Below are 22,009 nucleotides of genomic sequence, written 5' to 3' on the forward strand. Positions count from 1 at the left end.
TAAACCCAAGGAGCAGTATTCTGAAGAAGGAAATCTGCACAGACAGAAAGCTGGCAGGATGCTGACCCCATTGTGTCAGTCGTACCATGTTTTATGGGCTACATCCAAGACAGTATAGGAACTAAAAACTTTGCCTAATGAGAGGTGAAGAAAGAAGATGATGCTGTTTTCTAGGTAAGTGAAAACCAGTGTGAACACCAGGAACATCAAGGCTGGACTTTATTTGAAAAGACTAAGTATTAAATATTCCAATTTAGTCTGGCAATCATTTTGTTGACTTCTTGCAAATGTCATAGGTCATAAATTAAACTGCTCCCACCTTTTTTGAATGAGACAAGACTGATCAGAAACAGCTATTCAACAAAATTACAGTAGTTACCAAATCCAATTGCATTTAAAGCAAGTGTGTGTAATCAATCTCTTTTGAAGGGTAAAGCAATTCACGAGAGTAATCCATTGGCACTTTCTTTAGCGTGGCAGATTAAGTACCTTCACGTTGCATGTAGAGGGCTTTGCAGTAGGTTGCTTGTGTGAATAAGTGATATGTAGGTTCAAAAGCAGACATCCCATAATGCAGCTGGTCTGCCACATCAGTCCAGACTCTGCTGCGCAGGTTCTGAGCTAGAGGTCATTCACATCCATGTCTAGAAAGGTTAACTTGTGTCAGTGTATGAATGTGTGAACAAACACAAGTCTTTAAGAAATTGTGACCTTTCAGCAGTATTCAAATTCTATTTGTGCTTTTGGTCTCAAACCTACTAAGGTTCTTGAGATATGTAAGAAACTAAGTTTCGTGTGGCTGTGTGGTTGTTTGACCTTGACTGGACCCCAGGTGCCCACCAAAGCTGCTCTATCTCCTCAGCTAGACAGGGGAGAGAAAATACAATGAAAGGTTCATGAGTTAAGATAAGTCAGGGAGAAATCACTCACCAATTACCCTCATGGGCAAACCAGACTCATATTGGAGAAATTAGTATAATTTATTACCAATCAAATCAGAGAAGGCTAATGAAAAATTAAACTAAACCTTAAAAATTGTTTACTTCCACTCCTCACTTCTTCTGAGGCTTAAAATTACTCCCAATTTTCTCTACCTCCTCTGTGCAGAGGCTGGGAAATGCAGGCTGCAGTCAGTTCATCATACATCATCTCTGCTGCTCCCTTGTCCTCAAAGGGAGCTCCTCACACTCTTGCCCTGCTTCACCTGAGGCCCCTCCTGCAGGAGACAGTCTTTTATGAACTTCTCCAGTGTGAGTCTTTCCCATGGGGTGTAGTCCATCAGGAACAGACTGCTCCAGCTTGTGTTCCTCACGAGGTCACAAATCCTGCCAGCAAACATGTTCCTCTCCACCAGTCCAGAGGTCCTGATGGGAGCCTGCTTCTCCTAGGGTTCCAGCCTCCTTCAGGCATCCACCTGCTCCAGTGTGGGGTCCTCCACAGGCTGCAGGAGGATCTGTGCTCCACCACGGACCCCCTGGGCTGCAGGGGCACAGCTGCATCACCATGGTCTGCATCCCAGGCTGTGAGAGCGTCTCGGCTCCAGCACCTGTAGCACTTCCTGTCCCTCCTTCTACACTGACCTGGGTGTCTGCAGAGCTGTTCACCTCACATACTCTTATTCCTCTCTCCTAGATGCAATTGTGAAGGTTTTCTTTTTTTTCTCCTCCTGCTTAAATATCCCAGAGGCACTACCACTGCTGCTGACCTTGACCAGTGTCAGGTCTCTCTTGGAGCCAGCTGGCATTGGCTCGCTCAGACACGGTGGGAAGCTTCTGGCACCTTCTTAAAGAAGCTACTCCTTTAGTCTCTCCTCTACCAAAACCTTGGCACAGGCTATTAGCATGAAGAACATAAAATCTTGTATGAATTGAGTTCTGAAAAAATTATTTTTATTCACTGTTCTCCACAAATATATTTAATGCCATCATAGCCTGAAGTGTAAGTAAAACTAGTTCAGGTTTTCCGGTACTTTGGAGGAAGACTGAAATAGTTGCTACCAGGTCATCAGGTGGGATGTGTTTTCAAATATAAGTGGGCCTGGTACAGGAAACTTGTGTTTCAACCTTCTTCCTTTTCTCAAACATCCTACATTGAGTGGGGCTACTGAGAAAGTAAGGAGTGTAATTAATATCCATAATGTATAGTCTCATAGGCTAAAAAGAGATGATGACTCTTTTGTTCAGAGGGTAGCTGAGCAGATTGAAAGCAAGTATCTGGACTTGTGTTCACACATTTATGCTGACTAATATAGGTGCTAGAGAACTCAAGGTACTCTGGAAGTCACAGGAATGAAAGCTACAAAATTATTTAAGGATTCAAGAGCATGAGCTTTTTCCCTCAGTTCATATTTGAATAAGATCAATACAGTGTAAAAGTAGAACTTGTGGTCTTTTTCATCTTTTGGTAAAGTACAGACCATCTGTGATTCTATTCTTTCCTATATCTTCATCTAAAAGGAGAGTAACTTTATGCTGCAAATCTTTCTTCAGGGAATAGTTCCTTCCAGGAAGCTGAAGAGCACTGTGGAGCTTCACAGTGCACTTTATATTTTTCTTAGGTGCTTAGCATATGCATCTCATGTTGTAAAGCAGAAAGCTTTGGGCAGAGTAGTGATGTGGCTTAAGAAGTGCCAAGTAACTATCGCCACAGACAAACAAGGAGCTTTTCATAGAATAACAGAATGGTTTGGGTTTGAAGGGACCTTAAAGACCATCTAGTTCCAATCCAAGCCCCCTGCCATGGTCAGGGACACCTTCCACTAGAACAGTGAAGCTCAGCTGATGAGAATTCAGTGATGGTACTTCTAATTTCAAAAGTTTGTAACAGTCTACAGTTAGGAATTTATTTTTAATTACACTATTATGTGCAAGTCAGCAGTCAGTTCATACCTGGCACCCTGACAGGAGGACCATTGATCTGGAAGTAGCGACAGATAATTCAATCTAGATCAGGTCACATATTTTTATATCCTTGTAAGGTAGTTAAATCCAGTTGCATAGCTCATAAGTTTCATCAGTGCTGCTTGATTTTGGTTTTTCGTTTTTCACTTTTTTTTTTTTTAAAGTTCTTTATTTGACTTGCTGGCTAAAGCTTTTTAAAATGTAAATAGCAATCTTGTACCTGTAATACAGAGTGCTGTGAGGCTGAGAGGAGAGCCTGACCTACTCTTACGAAAGAAAACAAAACTGAGAAAGAGTAGAACATAAGAACAGAGAGATCCAAGGTTTCCCACAGTATAGTAATGGATATGACCTTTAATATTGAGGCCTTTGGATCAAATTTAAGTTGGTATTAAAATTTTCTAATAAATTCCCTGCTGAATCTCACAGTTTTTTTCCTCAGACTTAATTCGGTAAGGTCACAATAAAGCAAGTGCTGTCTGTGCTATTGTAATTGCTCTCAGCAGGCTGATAATGTTATAGCTGAGAAGTACCAGCTACTGTGCTTTTATTCTTTTCTTCAAGCACTCTTCTTCCTCCATGCTTGCTCCTCCTGCTCTCAGGTCTGCCCTAAGTAGGAAGTGAAACAGTTTTAAATGCCATTTCCTTCTCATTGTAACATATTTTTATAGTGATGCTTTCCTGAGTCTCTTCAATAAAGGGAATAAATTTATAGCCTGTCTTATTGCAGAATTGTTGGAAACTTGTATTTCCTTTCTTAATTTTCATCCAAACATAGTTTAAATTCAGCCTCTTCAGTTCTTAAAGACTGTTACTTCTAAACATGCAATGCTTAGCTCATTTTAGCATAGTGATTTTAGGATTGTAGCTGTAGTACAGCTAAATGAGTTTCTCTTAGACATAGGGAGAAACATTGAATACCCACAGTACTGTGTTTTATTTTTAAAAATGACAAATCACAGCTCACCACAGTGAGGCAGTTGTAGTTTGGGTCCTACACATCTTTTGCAGCTTTCAGAAGAGTGTTGTTTGTTTCTTGTATGAGTGCAAATTTATGCTTAGCATGCTACTGGTAGATCTGCTGTATTGGAGGTAAATAAAGCCCAGCAGAGTGTTGTCATCATGATTCTTCCTGAAATGTGACTGAGAGAGACTCAGGGCAATTCTGCATGAGCTTCCAGATGCAACATCCTCCTTTTCAAAATCACACAGTCTGTCTAAAATGTCAGCTTTCTGTCTGTAGTGGTGCAGCTGTGTGTATCATATCTACTCTTTTTTAAGAAATAAAGATGTATCTTAAGACTCTGTAACTGGATCACATGATAGGGTCATGATGGGCCAGACTTTTAGGTGTGGGGCTAGATATGGTTTTCTTGACTGTGGGCACAAAGTAATAGTTAATGTTCCTCAGCATAACTGGTAGCTCAGGCCTCTGCTGTTTCAAAGGCCCAGCTGGACCAACCATTCTTATTTGGTTTCCAACACCTTAGCTGGCTTCAGATTTCCCCATCTCCACCCTCCTGGTCCATCATCTTCTTGCACTGTCTTTCCCTGATGCCCAAAATTTCTTACCTAAAGTGTCATGCACAGACAGGTGTGCATGTCTCCAGCTACATGCAGGCATTTACTGCTCAGTGCCCGTGGCATTCATTGCTGCTAAAGAAACCAGTCTCGATAGAGAAGAAAATTACTGGCATGGATATTCCACTACTTACGAGTGTAGTCAGCTAACATATGTTCAGTGGGATACATCCTCTTGCCCACATGCAGTTGATTGGAAATTAGGAGCAACAAAAGATGTTTTACAAAGGTAGTTCCAGCTCTGAAATGCATGCAGCTGTATTCTGCCGACCTTCAAACGCCATGGCAAGCAGAATTGATAGGACATGTGGACGGTTTTGATATTACCTAGTGTTGCATACCTGCGCTAAGTCTACTTCAGTAATTGAAAACAACAGACGATGATCTTCAGCCATAACATTTCACCTGCTTGGTTATTGCTTGTAGTTTCTTTTTTTTTTAACTGCTCTTGATGTCTGCTCTCAGCCATGGATCATATGGTGCTGGTAGGATGCATACCACAGTGCCAGCATGTTTGATGAACTTAAGTGAGAAAAGCCATCACTTCTGCAGTGTGTGGAGTTTCTCCCAGCTACCATGCAGGCATGTGACAGGAGATCATTCCTGATCAATAACTGTCCATGGCTTTTTACGTAGGACATACACATTTTAGTTTATATATCCTGCTGCTGCCACAAGAAACTAATTTCCAGCACGAGGAATGCAACACAGCTACTTAAAAGCAGAATGGTCCTGAGCTGGAATGATGTTACTGACCTGAAACACTTCAAAAAGCTTGATTCTGAAGCCTGCTGTGGTTTGAGCTTGCAGTTTCTGAGATAGGTTAGCACTGCTGTGAATCATTGTGAGACATGATCAGACTGTTGCTTTGTAAATTACATAATGAAGTGTTTGTGTGTGAGTTTCTACTGTAATGGGTAGTTAGACTGTGCTTTGAAAAGATCAGAGTCTACATCACATGATGGTAGGATCTGGAATTTGTTTTGCAAACTTGACTTTCACACATAGAGACATGAAGTCTTCCAAAGTCCAGCTTTGATTCATAATACTTCATGTATTAACTGTCGCAACAGGAGTGAATAGTCAAATAACCCTTTGGGTAGCATGATTTTTTTCAACTAAATTAATAATTGGACTTGAGTTATTTAGATAAAAGCTCCTGTGGTTGAGAGAGAATTTCCCTTAGTTTTCCCGTAGATCTCAACTGTGAAGAAGTGGTAAGCTACTTTGAAGGATTTTAATAAAGGAGCAAAAGTAAAACCTATCATCCTTGCCAGTTCTTGGCAATTTACATGAGTTGCCATTACCCCAGGATTTCTGAAGTGCTGTATGAATTGTAATAGCATTTGTGAATCAGTCCTCTTTCAGATGCCAAATGGCATGTATTTAACACTTATTAGCCTCGATGTAACATTTTAAAATCCTGCTACTCTTGCAAAAATTTCCAATTCCATATACCAATTTTACCCTGACTATTACAATCATACCTCAAAATGCGCAATGTGGGATATCCCAGCATGAGATATGAATTCAGTGATTTAAAAAAATCACTGCAGCAAACATCTTGGATTTTTTTAAATCAGTGTTTTTTAAAAATTTCTAGGTAGAATGTGTCTTATTGTGGTAAATAATAGAAGGTTTCATCTCCCTTGCTCAGAAAGTAAGACTTGACTAGATTTGACTGTGATAATCTGTCTTGAATTTTAACCTATGATATTATTACATTATTTATAAATGCTCCTCTCTTTACTACTCTCAGTCTCTAAAGACTGGTATTCACAGCTGTCAGAACACTTCTGTAGTAAAAACCATTAATTATTTCCCAGTCCCATGTAAAATTTTTAAAGAACTGACAACTTCATATCATGATTCAACACAATGAGTCTTTCAGTGCCATTTGATTGGAGTGAAAATAGGGGCATTTCAGATTGCTATTTGTCTTCTTTTTTTTTATAGTGTTGGATAAGCAGGACAGTTGGTAGAAGTCACGTTGAGGGGGGAAATGGAAATTCTGGGTCACTGAGGTCCATTTAAGCAGTATCTGTTCTTGAAATAATTCTATATTAAAAGAACCATTTGCATGTATTTCTGATGTGGAGATGCTAGCGATTTGAACAGATAAGGCAGGTTATCAAGTCCTGCATTATATGGTCCACTGGAATTTTATGTTTGGTTTCATGGCATGACTGTTAATCCTGGGATCAATGGAAATGAAAAGCAAATAAAGCTGTATACATTCACATATTTTTTGTATATTTAATCCTCATAATAAAGAAGACTGCATACAGAGATTTTATCTCTGCTGGAATTGCTCGTGCAATTCTTCTCATGTCTTTAATGGCTATGAGTAATCTGTCCTTATTTGGATGCTCTGCTCTCCTTTCTTTCCGGTGCTCTATGTATGTGCTCATCCGCCTCCAGATGATTTTAAACCTAATCTTGAACCTTATTTTTCTTCAATCCGTGTTTAAAAAGAAGAACTATTAAAAAAAAAAAAAAAAAAAAAAAAAAAAAAAAAAAAAAAGCCAACAACAACAAACAGTCAGAAGAGCAACTTAGGGTCAAAAGAATATTTCTGTAAGAGGCAAGACTGTAAATCCAAAATAGGAAACCATGTCTGCTCTGATCCAAGTGGCTGTTCTGCCAGTCTCTGGGTCACATTTGTATTGGTTTTGGATCAAGTAACACAGCAAGTGCCAAAAAACCCAAGAAGAGGAGAAGGAGCTCATGGCATTTCTTGCATTAGTTTCCCTTTTTTTGTTATCACATTCAGGAGATTGTGACCCAAATCATAATAAAATGCTGCTTCCAATATCCCATTGAGATAAAAATCACACCCTTAATAAGAATCTGTGCTATACTGTGTTGATATACTAGGCCACTTTTAGAAACAAGATTTTTTTCATTTTTAGGTGTTTTAGATGTGATTCACACTTAGGAGGTATTTGCCTGTTTTAAAAGCCATTATTGTTGTTCATCTGCTTGTGAAAGCAACAGGCAATTTTGGGAGGCAGGAATGGAAATACCACTTTTCGAAGATTTGTTTGGATTGTGATGCTATATATTTAGAATTAAGCGTTTCGTTGCCTCGTAGCAAGTACAAAAATGCACTAAACTTGTGGTTTCTAGAAATACTTAGTCTGTCCTTGTTAGCAGACTGTCCTCTTGTGCTGTAGATCAATATATGCATTTTGGCTTGTTTCTACCATTTGTTACTAACTGAAATAAAATGCTGGAAGCTTCCAGTTATGGATCAGGTGGTACAAGATAGGCAGCAAAGCAATTCCAACTGCATGTGACAATGAATGATACCAAAAGTACAAAGCAGTGACTACACAATTCAGGGGACTGCTCCCTCCACCTTGGCAATTTTCCTTCTTCCCTGCCCTGCAGAAGGCTGCAATCCTCGCATGGTCCCACTTCTCCTCTCTCCAGCACTTCTCTGGAGGGAATAGGGAGCAAGTTGTTAGTCTACAGTTAGAGCCAGTGAGTGTGTCTGTATCCCAGGGCTCAGGCATGGGATGCTGAAGCCTGTACCATGCACAGGTGAGAAGGATGAAGAGGATGTCAGTACCACATTGTATTTTGCACGTGGAGTGTCCTTTCTTGGCTCCCTGTGTGATGAACTTCTTGTTCCCACAGGGACCACAACAGAGGAATGAAGGACATGACAGTTCTACATTACAGCCTTTTTGAGACCTCGAACCATAAGTCCAAACTATGTAACAGTCCTACCGTGTTTAGTGATTTCATTATTTTTGTAGGGATATTGTGCAAGATTCAGATATTTTTTCTATCTAAAATATGTATTAGGGGGTTTTGATTGTTTTCAGTATTTTGTGGCTTTGGTATCTTTACGAATTACTAGTGCTAGTATTTGATTGCATTAACCATCAGCTAAACTCAGACATTAATTTCATCAAAAATATTTTAGAAAACAATGGCTAAGGCATGTCATGCATTCTTCTCCCCAGAATTTTCAAAATCATTGTAAGATAGTAATGTGTTTGCTTCGGAGCCCTTTCTCATGGGAACACATTTCTTTCGAAGCTGTTTTTGAGCACTTAACTACAAGGCACAAAGATGTGTTGTTGTAACATTCCTCTTAATAAACAGTTTGAGGATTTTTTTACTCATGGTACAAATACTTGCTGGCATAGTCTTTTCATTTGAAAGATTGAAACACACGTGTAAGGACAGTGCTTCTGTGACACAAGATCAACTGTAGATATTTTTGCAGTAATTCATACTAAGTGGTAGTCACCATTTAGTGAAAAAAAAGGGTGCAAGGAGAGCAATGTCATGGCTAGAAGAACATGACAGCAGAATAAAGGTCTGTCCTGAAATTAAAGAGAACATTTAAGTAGTGTTAATGAAACTTAGCAAGGGTAAAATGGTATAGTCCTTTTGCCCTGTAACCGAGTGTTAAAGCAATGTATATTTATGCTTATTCTTTTTCGGATAGCCAAGAAACTTGCAAAGGTTATGAGATAGTCAAGACAAGAATTTTTGAAAATTTACCTCTTAATTCTGGTTCTGCCACTTACTTCAGTCACACAGAACATCTTTTTTGCTTTTTATCTTTACCTGTTGTCTTGGATTCTCCCTTTTTTAAAATAGGTAATTCTACAGTTGTACATAAAACAAAGTTGGTTTACTGCACACTTAATATGAAAATGCTTTTTGGTGTGGGGTGTCATGAATATATCTTAGAGTTAGGAAGTGCCTTTTAGATTTTCTGCTTTGCTTTAGAGAGTTTGCATCATTTGGACTCAAAGTTCATTTGAGATACTGTGAATAAGGAAATTGAAGCATTGTAAACTGTACTGGTGGAAGAATGAACAGTATCTTATAATTACCACTGCACACATAGTGTCATGCTGGAAATGTTAATCATTCTCCAACTGACCTCATGTGAAAAGATGGTTTTCACTTGACCTCAGTCAGAAGGGGCCTGAATTTTGCCTCCATACAATGTTGTGTCCCTGAGGTTTCTGTACTCCTTATCAAAGGGTGTGCAATTGGGCATTAGATATCTGTCTAGCCTGATTATTGAGTACAAGTAAAGTATATTATGCCTCTGCAGAAAATTGAACCTACCTTTTTTTCCGCCAATTTAGTTTTCCTTGCACTAAGAGGATCTTAAAGTGTTTGCTGTTATTTTATATATCAGTTTGTCAGCATATCTCTTTATACTATGTGTATGTAAGGAGCAAGTGATATTTTGTAAACAAAATTTGATGTGTTAATTTTATTGATGGCACATTGCAGTTAATTCTTATGGAATTTGATAGAGTTTTTCAGGTTTTTCTGCTTTTGCTAGAGCTGGATTGTTTGTGGGGTTTGGATGGGTTTTGTTGTAGTTTTGGTTTTTGGGAGTTTCTTTCTGTGATGCCCTTTATAAGTCATGCTCTCATTAATTTTACTTATCTTGCTGTGTCAAGACACTTGCAGGACTGGAGCATTCTTTGAATCCAAGAGCTTTTTATTCTTACTATTTGAGCTTCATTGAACACTTCAACAGTGTTCTAAAGCTGCAGCAAATTTTCTGTAGTTTTAGAAAAAAATTATTTTGGTTATTGACAGTAATTTTCTCTGTCTGGCTATGAAATTCCTCCAAGTTTCTGCCCCTAACGTGGTTTAAATAGATTTGCGAAGTGGTGTATGTATTAGAGGTATCTTTATTTATCAACAGAGAAATCACATTTTGAAAAAACATCTAGGAAAACTAGGGGATCTTTTTTGAAGGAATATAGAAATGGTATGTAAGTGACAGAAAGTGGCAGAAACACTTTCTGTTTCATTGGAATGCAAGCCTAAATGATTGGCTTAACAGAAAAATTAATATAGTCTGTTTTTTTTCCTTTAGAGAAGCAAAAGCCGTCAGTAATCTTTTTTAGGCCACATGACATTCTTTGTTCTCAAAAAACTGACTCTTTGGTGTCCTGTGACATCCTGATATGTAGCATAGTATGAATTTTGTAGACCCAATTATGGAAAGTCAGGTAAGTGGCATTTTTCTTTATTATATTGCACAGCTTTTAAGTTACACACTGTTGCTCTACATATACACTGGAAAACTGATGTAGGAGAAAAGCACAATATAATAATATTAAAAAGTCACTTACCCACCTTCCTGTTTGTGCATGGCACATTCCATGCATTGTGTGGTGGGCATGAAGTCGCTGGAGAGTGTACAGTGGGACACACAGCTGGTTGAGAACTGGGTCAGTCTGTCCTCTGTGTGTGTCTGAGACACAAAAGGACAAACACAAGGGCAGCTGTTACTCTGCTTCTGAGCTCTGACAGCACTGCTTGTTCGCTTTGGTGCTGTTTGACCACTGATGTTCAAACTCGGGTTTTCTTAAGGCTGAAGGCCAGGAAGGCCAGGTGACATAGGCTGGAAATTACTGCAAAGCTATCCTGGTTTGCTAGTGCCAATACCCTTTTCCCCTACCATATCAACAAGCATCACCAGTGACTTACTTAGCTTACAGAACTAAAAGCTGCTCTAAGCAGTAGTATGTTGTGGACTTCGTTTTTGTTCTGTATCTGTGCTCCAGTAACAAAGAAACTTTACAACAAGGGCTGTGACAAACTCAGGATAACATTATTGTATAGCTACACAAGGAGCTAGGGAACTGGAGCAGAAATAATGTTACATAGTTTTATTGTTCTATAAACAATTTCCAAATACCAGTATTGTTTACAAAGCAAATTCTATGTCTGTAAATCATGCAGAGCAGAAAAGCAGTGTTTAATTTGATCATGGTATGTCAAACCTGTAATTTCATTTCTTCTCTCTTGAAAGTAATCATGTGACTGTTTTGCGGTATATGTATTACAGATTATTTTTCATGCTGAAAGTGACACATAAGTAGTACTTAGGATAGATTTCTATCCATAGCACCTTTCAGATTTTAGGCATATTTGTTCTAGCATTAGTTTTTAAGACCAATGTATTTTAAATCTTTTTTAAAACAAAAGGTGTTTTAATTTATGGGTGTCCACTGTATGCCCTACTGGATCTAGGAAGAATCTTGCTCATACTTCATGGGAGAAAATACATCTTTGGGAATAAATAAACACTGGGATTTCAATCAATATCCCAATATCATTATTCTTCCTGAAAACCTTATTTTTCTTACCTTCTGTAAGAACAGAAATTTGACTAAAGCAACTCCATAGTCTTAGCTGTTGTAGCATCATAACTTGCCATAAGAAATTAAAAATAAAGTTGTGGGTATAAAACCACAGTGTATCCATAAGGTTGCACCAGAGGCAGAAGTTGTAACTCCTAAGTTGTTTCTACAAAATTCTGCCTTTTTTCTTCTTCCCAGTGGAAGTAGAAGTTAAGGAGTACTCTTGAACTTCAGTTTGTGGAAAGCTGTGCATGTTTCATCCCAGTTGCAGAGGAGCTTTGACAAGGCAAGAAAAGTGTTTTAATATCACCTTCAATGCCACCCTTGCCTGTCATAATGAGAAAGATGCCTGTTTAGTGACTGCTTTCTCCCAGCTCAAGCCAGCTGCCTCCAGCTAGACCTTTCTTTGGGTAGATCAATCACCAAATTGCATATATATCTCTTGGGAAATTCAGTGTGTGTGAGCAGTAAGTACAAACATCAGTGAAAATTCCCTATTTCAAATTTTTCACTGACTTTGAAAGATTTGCTAGTCATCCTCGTAATATTTAACAACCATAAATAAAGAACACTCTTTATGACTTAAATAAACAGCAAAGCATTTTTATTAATTATTAGGCTAGAAAACAAATCTTTTTTCTCATATCTAGGATTGGTCCTCCAAATAAGTTTATAAGTATGTTCTCCTGGCAATGTAGGTAATTTATGATACAGCCAGAGGTGTAATAGTTCTGTGAATAAAGAGAAGCTTTTAGCTTCCAGGGATACAAAGTGTTTTTCATGAATATTAAGTAAACTTTAATGATTGAAGAAAAGAGTGAAGTGGAGGACAGTCGTTCATACCCTGTCTAAACTGGCCTACAGCCACATTAATGTTTATAACAGATTTAGAGAATAGCTAAAATAACAGTAAGGATTTCCTTCTCTTTTTCCATACCTTTTTCACCATTATTTAAACATACATGTAACTAAAAGGGTGAAGGCTTATTTACTGCAATTTAACTTATCTGCTTATTTACTGCAATTTACAGGACTCATTAAAGGAAAATGGAAAGTAACTGTAATCACTGCTCTTTGAGAAGTAGTGATAGATGGCAATTGAATGGTTTGAAGCTATTAATTGCAATGAGATTATACTAGTTGTGATACCTCTGATGTCAGGTGCTTGAAATATTAGTTATTTCAAAGACAAAGTGGATTATAAATTATTAGTAAATCTGTACTGAGGTGATTAAACCCACTTATTAACTGTCAAACATGGGTACTAGCTTATGTTGCAACTCTGTCATTTGTATACTGGAAAGGGAGTTAAGATGTAAATTTAGGGGTTGTATGGGAATATTTGAAATAACTAGTTACTTTTGAGACTGAGCATTTCCTGTGCTTTCTACTGCCATAATGAATTTTTGTTCAGCCTTCAAGTTTTCACAGACCACCACTGGCCTTTTCAGCTGACTGGAAGATGTTCTTGAGAGGAAGGAAGCCACTTCTCTGAGGTGGACTTACTAACTTGCTTAACCACATGGGGGAGATAAAAAACAGCAGATCTGAGCAGCCTTCCTGCAGGTCACAAATACAGTTATGGCATCCTTGAATTTCCTCTGCGGGGTCTGCCATTGCCTGACAGTACTGCCCTCAGTAAAGCAATATTTTTTTCCCAGTACAATGAAGAAAATATATTGCACTGCATAGGTCTTCTTTGTAATACCACCCCGTGCCATTCTTCTTATCATTAATCAAATGTTGCTTACTGAAACAGATACAGGATTGCTTAATGGTTTGGTACCGGATTTATTGAACTTTAAGGAATGACAAATGGAAACAGTAGAAGCTGAGGAATAGTTCAGTAGTTTGAAAAAATTCCTATCAACTTGTTTGTGTAGCTACTAAATTTCACCGTGTGTTTGCACTCTCAGATGCACATACAGACACTTAAAGGATTCCAATCCCCTGCACAATATAATAAAAAAAAAGCTGAAAGGCTAAAGTGTGTACATTCAAAGTGGTGAAGGAAAAAAGCAAGAGGATATCTTTTTCTATTTATCGTCTCCCATCAATGTTGTTTTGTTCCAAGCTTGAGGCTTTCTCATCGGTATGTTGTATGTGGCATGTGGATATTTTTAGGAGGATGTTAGCAGAGCAACAGGCATGTTGGATAACTTTTTTACTCTTCATTTTTTACATAAAAGGTTTGGTTTGGTCATTGAAAAACTTGGCATTCTGGTCTTTTATATGCGCTATTAAAAGTGCAGTCAACCATGGGAAATATTCCCCAAAAATGTTCTGCTGGTAACTAAAATAATAAATAGCTGTAGTTGATACAAAATAAAACCTCTGTAATGGGCATTGCAGTTCCTCTTACATGCCCTGAGCTGGAGCTAGGATTCAGGGCAGGAGGGCTCCTGTTTACATTCTGCTTTCATTTTTGTCCTGTGATATTTCCACTTTTATTTTGTTTTAGCCATTTCTTTTAGTTGAGAAACAATTCTCCTCCTCACTCCTGCTGAGTATCTGACATTTGGACTCTGCTCAATTGCTGAAGCAGTTTGCTCCATTTTTTTTTCGTTTTGCTTCTCTGTCAATGCTCAAAAAGTGTTCCTCTTTTGGTGTTGTGACTTGTGGCATACAGTGACTTCTTCCCTTCCTCCCTGGGGCCCAGCATGAATCTTTCCTCTGCTGCTTGTAAAAGGCAAGGTCACCTGGCTGTTGCTGGGAATATCCCAAGCATGCACAGGATGTGTTGGCTCCTTGTCCAGAGATCCCAGGCATCAAACCACTTCACAGAGCTGTCTGTAGGTGATGCCATATTTAGAAAACTTCTAGAGATGCTGATTGCCTGGAAGCTCCCAGATCCCCCCCTCCACATAAGCTCCTTCCTCAGGCTGCCCACTGCAAATGGATGTATGGCAAGTTATTAAAAGAGGAAGATTGTTTATCAGTCTTTGATGTTTAAAGAGATGTGATAGTCATTAAAAAATCCATAGCCCACCATCATTCCTCTATTCATTAGAGAACCTGTAGCATGCATTTCAGTCATCCTTAAACAAGTTGTCTCTTAAAGGACTAAACTTTCCGGTTATTTCAGATAGTTTTCTCAACTAAGAAAGTAAATCTATTTCAGTATCACTTATACTTCCATGCCTACCTCCAGAGGGTACATGTGGTTGTTGCTTGTCTTTTTTGCCAGAGGGACTTACAGCATTTTATGTCACTTTTACTTACTGCATCACAGAAACCCCTGTTTGCATCCTCCATGCACGCTCTGGAATCTTTTAAGCTGCTGAAGAAGCATGAATCATCAGTAATTCCTTTACAATTTGGTGTGGAAATGGAGGTCCAATGTCCCTGGAAGTTGCAGCATTTTACCAGTGTTCAGCTCAGGAAGGAGTGTCAGAATTTCATCCCTTCTTTTTTAACCTTGCTCACATTTTCCATAAAGCTGTATAATTGTTAACACTCAGTTATGAAGTGTGTTGTATAAATGACATTGCAGTTAGGGTAGGACATGTTGGAGCATTATGGTTGATTCAAGTGAGTGATAACACTACATATGATTTGAATGTCTTTTCTTGTGGGGGAGGGAAGAGCTTTCAGCTTTTTAATGTCTCGTCTTTTAAGTTAAAGCAAAAGTTAATTGCCAAAGCCATAACAAGAATTGTAACAGAGGTTTGCTGCTACCCTGCTCTCTCACATGGCCACCTCCCCCTGTTGAACGTGGGTGTAGCAGGCTGCCTCACTGCAGGTGAGGAGCTCTGAATCAGCATTTTGTGCTTGCTCAAGGCTCAGTAATGTAAGGTGTGGCTGTAAATACAACCCAGCAGGGAAGGGCAAAGCCGGCTGAGAATTTTGGTCTTAACATAAAGCTCCTTTCCCTGTAGCGCATCATTTGTCACTTAGGAAGCAGTTGTAGGCTAAACTGAAAATGAAATGTCATCTTCTAACATAAACACATACAGGGCAAAGTGAAGAAAAGCATATGTCATTCCATGAGAGGAAAGTAATCACAGCAATGCTTTTGTTTTCTAAAAATGGGTTTGAAGCGTGCCTCCTTCACATTAGGCAGTTCCCTGAATGATCATTTTTAGTCTATTTTTGCATGTCTGGGATTAAGAAAAATATTGTTACTCATATGTAACTGTTTGTTCCAGTACACAAAGGTAGCAACCTCTTCAAAAAGCTTTTATGTAGAATAAGGCAGATAGTACAGGTTATATATAGTTCTTTCTGTGAATACTGATGAATGATTGCTGACTTTGTGATAATGCGTATAAAAGAGATTTTTTTTTGTTGTTGTACTTATTATCTCCTGTGCTGTCACACAGGTAACATCCACACAGGCAGATATTCCTATTGATGCTCAGGCTGTTGCATCACTTTTTGGGTGGCAAATGCTTTGAAGAATGGGAAGAACTGTGGGTTCTTTCACCAGCCTCTTGTTCCTTACTGCTATCTTGCATCCATCAAAACTGTTGCCAACACTGAGCTATAGCTAGTGAAGTTTTTAATAGATGTGCAAGGCACCTACAGTTATTACACCACAGGTATTAATGTTGCATTACCTTCTGCTACCACCTCGTATATGCCCAGTGACCCTTATAGAAGTAGGGTCAGTTTCTTCACAAAAATACATTAATCTTTTGCAGTTGGTTATTGTTTGTGTGTACATTTGGTTTTGGGGTACTGCAAAAACTTTTGTGTTTCACTTCACAGATTGTTAGGGCTACATCTACTATGTTTGGATCTCAGTTTCACTCTACATGTAGTAACAGTGGTGTTCTGCTATGTAGAGTATGCCCAGAAGTAAACAGGAGTTTCCAATTAAGCCTTCTGGTTTACCCCATTCTTTTTTATTATTATGAATAATACTAGAATGCATCATAGCCAAACTAAAACATACATGCTGTTCTAAGTCAGCTTTACTTTTGGCAATAGAGTTGTACCTTTGCTATCTGAGAAAACACCTGGAATGGAGCTGTAATGTGAAGCAAAATATGCTTCATATTTAACAGGCAACAAGTTCAGAGATCTGGTGTAGCATTTTAAGTTGCTAGAGTGAAACCTGTGATCATTTCTGATTGTAAATTGATGGAGAATTCTTCACAGTAATCATCATTGTGTTGGCATCGCAGAACTGCTATGGCAGTGAATTGTGATTTTTTTAGAACCACATTGTTACATCAAGGAGACCATTACAGCTGAACAATCCTACCAAAACACCGTGAACAAATGAAACTGCTTGTTTAACAGCACTCTGCCAATCAGTGCTGTATAACATGTTTCAGTCTGTAAAGGCATCTCTGAGGACTGAGGTATTCGGCAGAGAAGTAGAGTGAGAGAAGGACACAATCTGATAGTTGCTGGACAATGTGGGTGAGGTAAAACTCATCCCGATGCAGTTATTCTGTTTTCTGCATGACAACAAATAAATTGGAAATGTCTGTTTAGGTAAAGTGAGAAACCAGTAAAGTTTCATTTAATGGGATTATACCCATACTAACTGGGCCAGTATTCAGTAATTATCTGTACTTTTTAAAAAAATTCTCAAGCATAGCAATTTATTTTCTTAAAAAGACATGCCAGTGTATAAAAATACTTTTCTTCTTTTTTTAATAGTGTATGTTTGCTGCTAAAGAAAAGCTCACTCAAAAAACAATTTATTTATAAGAACTTGACTTACTCTTCTTTATCTTTACTATGAGATTTTTTGAATTAGATGATGTTACCTTGATGCTAGCAAAAATAATAGCTTGAAAATTATAAATAAAAGAAAAGAGGTACCACCTGTAAGTTTGGTGCTACACCAAACATTACTCATAATGGTAAAGAAATTCAGTTACTACAAAATTATTTAATAATGTATAAGTTTATAGTTGCCCTAATTAATATTCACTTTCTATATTTTTTAGGTGACTTCTGGCTTTTTTTTAATTAAGCAATAGAAAAAAGGCTGGGCAGGGTATTTTCTTTTCCAAATACATAGGTAAACAACAGAAATACAGAAATAACTAATATACCTGTTGCAGTGGATTATTTTCCTTTATTCCACTAAAAGTATATTGGTGAAGCTTGCCTTTTGTGCCTGGGTCTCCCTTGATCCGTTGTTGTTTAAACTTTTCATCAATGCCTGCAGGTCTGTGATCAGTCACTGATTAAACTTTCTGGGGCAATTATGATGTGTTCAAGCTTCGGTCATAGCAGAGAGTAGCCTAGTCGGCATTTTCATGCTGTGTTGTAAGATAATGAATTGAATATACAGGAGAAGGAAAATAGAGGAAATCTTAAAATTCTTTCTTTTGCAAATATTTGAACATTATCACATTTCTATCATTTTCTCCTGCAAATCATTTTGATGGAGTTGAGAATGGGACGTAGCCAGTCTACAATATGAATAGCATAAATCTGTATATGTGTGTTTTGCAGGCAGAGCTTCACTGAGTGGAACAAGGGGTCTCATACAAAGACAGAAAATGGCAGAAAATCCTTCATAGAATGCAGCAAAATTCTGGGGGAAATAGTCTGGTATATTTAATTCTTGCTGTAATTAAAGGGTCTTTCAGAGCAATGATTAGTGTGGAATCCAGAGGTTCACTGTGGGAACTGTTTCTTTCACATTTATACAGACAAGATTGATTGGAACTAAAATGTATTTATATGACAGAGGGTCTAAAAATACCAAATGTGCTGTAAACCCTGTGTCATTCAGCATAACAATGTCAAGTCATCTTTTGTGGCTTTGGTTTTGCATTTTTAACATTGCTTTAACATGTTAGCAATTTTGTATTTTATTCTGTAGGGGGGAAAAAAGAAAAGAGGCACTTTCTGGTCTTGTGAATTATATTCTGCTAGAATCAGAATTCTCTCCTGAATCTGACTTCCATAACAGATTAGAATAGTGGTCGCTCTGATCTCTTGGGGCTTCCAATTATTATTTTTTCTTAAGTTTACTGAGCTAGTGTTTGAGGCACTACAGAATTCAGAAATGCAGCCCATCAGCAGTTTGCTGAATTCGAGTTTCTGCCTGCAGAATATTAAGGACGTATGAATGAAGTTTAGTAAAATACATTGAGCCATTCTGCAGCTATATATTGCTGCTGCAAAAATATTACAAGTATTTTGTAGAAAATAAAAGGCTATCATCCTATTAACATGAAATAAAATCTGTCCTAAAATTCATAAACAAAATCAAATTATGAATGCCAATATATGAAATTAAGGGAAGGAAGTAGTAGGATGCAGTTTTTCGGTGCATCCTTTTTACTGATTTTGCCATACGGGAAGTACAAAGGGAGAGGCAGCATTAGAAGATTCAAGGCAGAGTCTTCCCTGGCTTTCCTTTGTTCTACAGCACCTCTCCAAGGCTCTTACATATTCTGCTGAGACAGACTGTTGTGTGCCTGCTTCACAGAGGGAAGTTCGTTTTGGAAATGAGACGTTAAAAGGAAGTAGTTCACAGCTGCTGCTTTTGGAGAGGAGGAAGCCCTGTTAATAGGAGAAATGATGAAAGGAAGGGAAGACTTAAGGGCACAAGGGTAAAGGATGAAATAATGGCTAGAATGAAGCAGAGTGGGAAAGGAAAAATACTTGCTGCTGCATTCCCTCAATTTTTCAAGATTTTCAGCTCTCTGGTATTATTTATATGGGTCTGACCAATATTATGTAGAAAGAAAATACAGAGAGATGCCAGTCTTTGCCAATTAGTGTCTGCATAAGAAGTAACCTACTTTTTAATTATGTTTCTCTTTCTTCTATGCTGCTGTCCTGAATATGTCAGCTTTTACCACCTCCTTTTATATGCCCTGATATCAGGCAAAAAAAGATGTACCCTGTTTTATAGTTGATGTTTTGACATAGATACAAAATCACATCAGTGTTACAGAGACAATTTTCAGCCTGTGGTAGTTGTACCTATTCTGCCTATCCTACCATTGTACAAGATGTGTTAAATCAGAGCAGGTTCTGTAGAATCAGTTTTGTGTCTCTGCTTGAAAGATGTATGTTGATTTGGTATATAAGTGAAACATAGAAAGAAAGACTTCACCGGGGGTTTTGTGTGCTTTTCCCCTGTGTAATTAAGGTCTTGTGTTGATTTCACAGTTCTGCATATTGGTGTTAGTCAATGTCAGTAGCTCTCTCAGAAACCAAGGGAAATTGAAATTACTTTTTTTTGTTTTATTAAATTAAATTGTTTGGCTGAAGTGTCCAATTAGCACCAGTCCAATTACCAGATACCCTGGTGCAGGAAACCAGGAAGCAATATATCTTGCTTCCTAGGAAGAAACTTCATTGTATTTTTAATAAGTGCTATTAAGGAAGACTTCTTTGGGAGCAGGTTTCACTGAGGGTTTGTTCATTATCAGCTCAAGGTGAAGCCAAGGGGAACCTTTCTTATTTCATAGCAGAATTGATTTTTAAAAAAGAATAAATAACAAGTGTATGCACAGGGGGTTGGTGCATGTATTAAAAAGTGGAGTTGCCACTGGTAACACAGCTGATTTCCTTTGTAGGAAAAGTTCTTGTTCATTACTTACCTGAAGTGAAAGGTTAATGGCCTGTAGCAATCTGAAGGAACCCCTACAAAAATGCACAGCAAGGATCTAATGTGGTACAATAGTGCTTTCCATGTGCTTTTCCTCAAGTAAGACAGACACAGAAGATAGTGCTTGCTGTTCTAATAAATATACTTAATGAAAAGAAGTACCCAGTAAACTGGAAAATGAAAAGGTCCCTGCCACTGTCAAACAGACAGCTGTCACCACAGGCACAAATTTTGATTTCTTTACTGAGGTTTGCAAAACGTGCTGGTTATGCTTTGTAGAGAACTGCTGAACTCTTCCTTAAGAAGCATCTTCGGTGTAGTAGAAATGTAGTAGAAGTAACTTACTTTGTAGTTGTATCTTTTGCTTTAATTGCTTTCTCAATAGCTTAAAACTATTACTTTGGCACACTTCTTTTTTTTTTTCTTGCAGTTTGAACACAATTAAAATTGAGATCTTTGTTTGGTATATTTGATACTGGGGTATTACGAAGAATTTTGTTGGCTCTTGAGCACAAACTCAAGCACTTCAGGGACATCAATTAGGCACCTCACTGAGACGCCTGTGATGTTGGATGAAGCCAAATCACTCAACAGCTCAGGGAGAAAATGCAGCGTATGTGTTTCAAACCAAAGAAGAATTTAATGGGTATACACTGCAACCATCAATCTGTCATTGAAGGAAAACCTTAAGTTGGCAGTGCCTCTGGAAATGACAGTGCTGCCTGGTCCGTTATCTATGTGCAAGTAAGTGGTGTGGTACTTGGGAAAGGGAATCAGGCTGGCTAGGAAGCAGTTTTTCCCAGGCAGGTACTAGACTGATGGTGGGTAGCTTAGCCACTTTCCACGTCACTTCACCAAAAAGCTGTACAGATTTTGATGTCAGCAGGAGCAGAAAGGGGAAGAGAAAATGCAGAAAAAGGCATGACTGCTTATTTTGAGTGACAGGCATAGCCAGTAACAGGATAAAATGTGCTTCAAATGAAAGCAGCTGATTTTTACAGCTGTGAAATATCATCCCTCATCTTCTAAAAGATGCAACTTAGCTTAGTCAAAGGTATCCAAAGAGCAGTAGTGCTGATACGAGCAGTTCCAACTTGGAGTTGGTTTCCCAATGAAGGCATCCAGGCAGCCCCCAGATAAGAGGAACAGTCCCTTACAAGGGACTCATGGCAGAGGGGGAGCCCATGGTGGGCTGCACTGCTACAGAGAGAAACCTCAACCAAAGCAGGTGGGTGGGGACTCCTCAGGGCCGTGACTTCTCAGGCTATAAAGATAACAAGGAAGTAGTCCCCAGTGCTTCTGAATAAGAATTCTGCCAGGGCTAACTTGAAGTGAAGCCACATATTAAATCATCAGAACTTTTTTTGCAGCACTCAGATTTTCCTCCCATGCTGACCAGTCTCAGCTGGACCATAGCTTGAGTTGGGTATTAAATATGTATCAGCAGTTTCAATTTATTTAGTGCCAGGTGCTGCCAAAATGTCTTTTTTGTCAATGATTTTAGCATAGCATTGGAATACTGTATGAAATTACTTTTTAATCTGCCCTACAAGCCGATAGCTGAGTGTTACATAGATCACAGTCTGTTTGAACCTAAAAGTATTGCTATAGTCTTACTTTTTCCATATTGAGTAAAAACTTCTATAAGGCACAGATCTTTATCTTGATTTCCTGGAGCAATATTTGATGAATCTACAAATTTTGACCATGTCACTTAGTAGACATATATGCTTTCCTGACATAATTGAAAAATTTTTAACCCAGTTTTCTACCTGCTTTTGAAAGCACATACCTTTCTCCCCAGTCTTCTTCCTTCTCCAGCATCATCATTTCACTTACTGTAACTGTTC

At 38.3% G+C, this 22,009-nt stretch overlaps 1 protein-coding gene across 4 annotated transcripts in view; it reads left to right on the top strand.

Moving 5' to 3' along the window:
* Positions 1-22,009, top strand: part of LYRM4 (LYR motif containing 4) — an 87,489-nt gene that overhangs the window by 32,280 nt on the left and 33,200 nt on the right. Inside the window, exon 3 of one of the 4 annotated variants that reach the window (XM_053970035.1) lies at positions 8,124-8,206. The exons of the other annotated variants lie outside the window; for them this stretch is intronic. Coding sequence (XP_053826010.1) covers positions 8,124-8,177 — 54 coding nt within the window. The 3' untranslated portion in view covers positions 8,178-8,206. Of the gene's footprint in view, positions 1-8,123; positions 8,207-22,009 lie in introns of those variants that run through there. 4 annotated transcript variants of the gene reach the window in all.

This window comes from Vidua macroura, chromosome 1 (genome assembly GCF_024509145.1).
Source record: "Vidua macroura isolate BioBank_ID:100142 chromosome 1, ASM2450914v1, whole genome shotgun sequence".
Classification (NCBI taxonomy): Eukaryota; Metazoa; Chordata; class Aves; order Passeriformes; family Viduidae; genus Vidua; species Vidua macroura.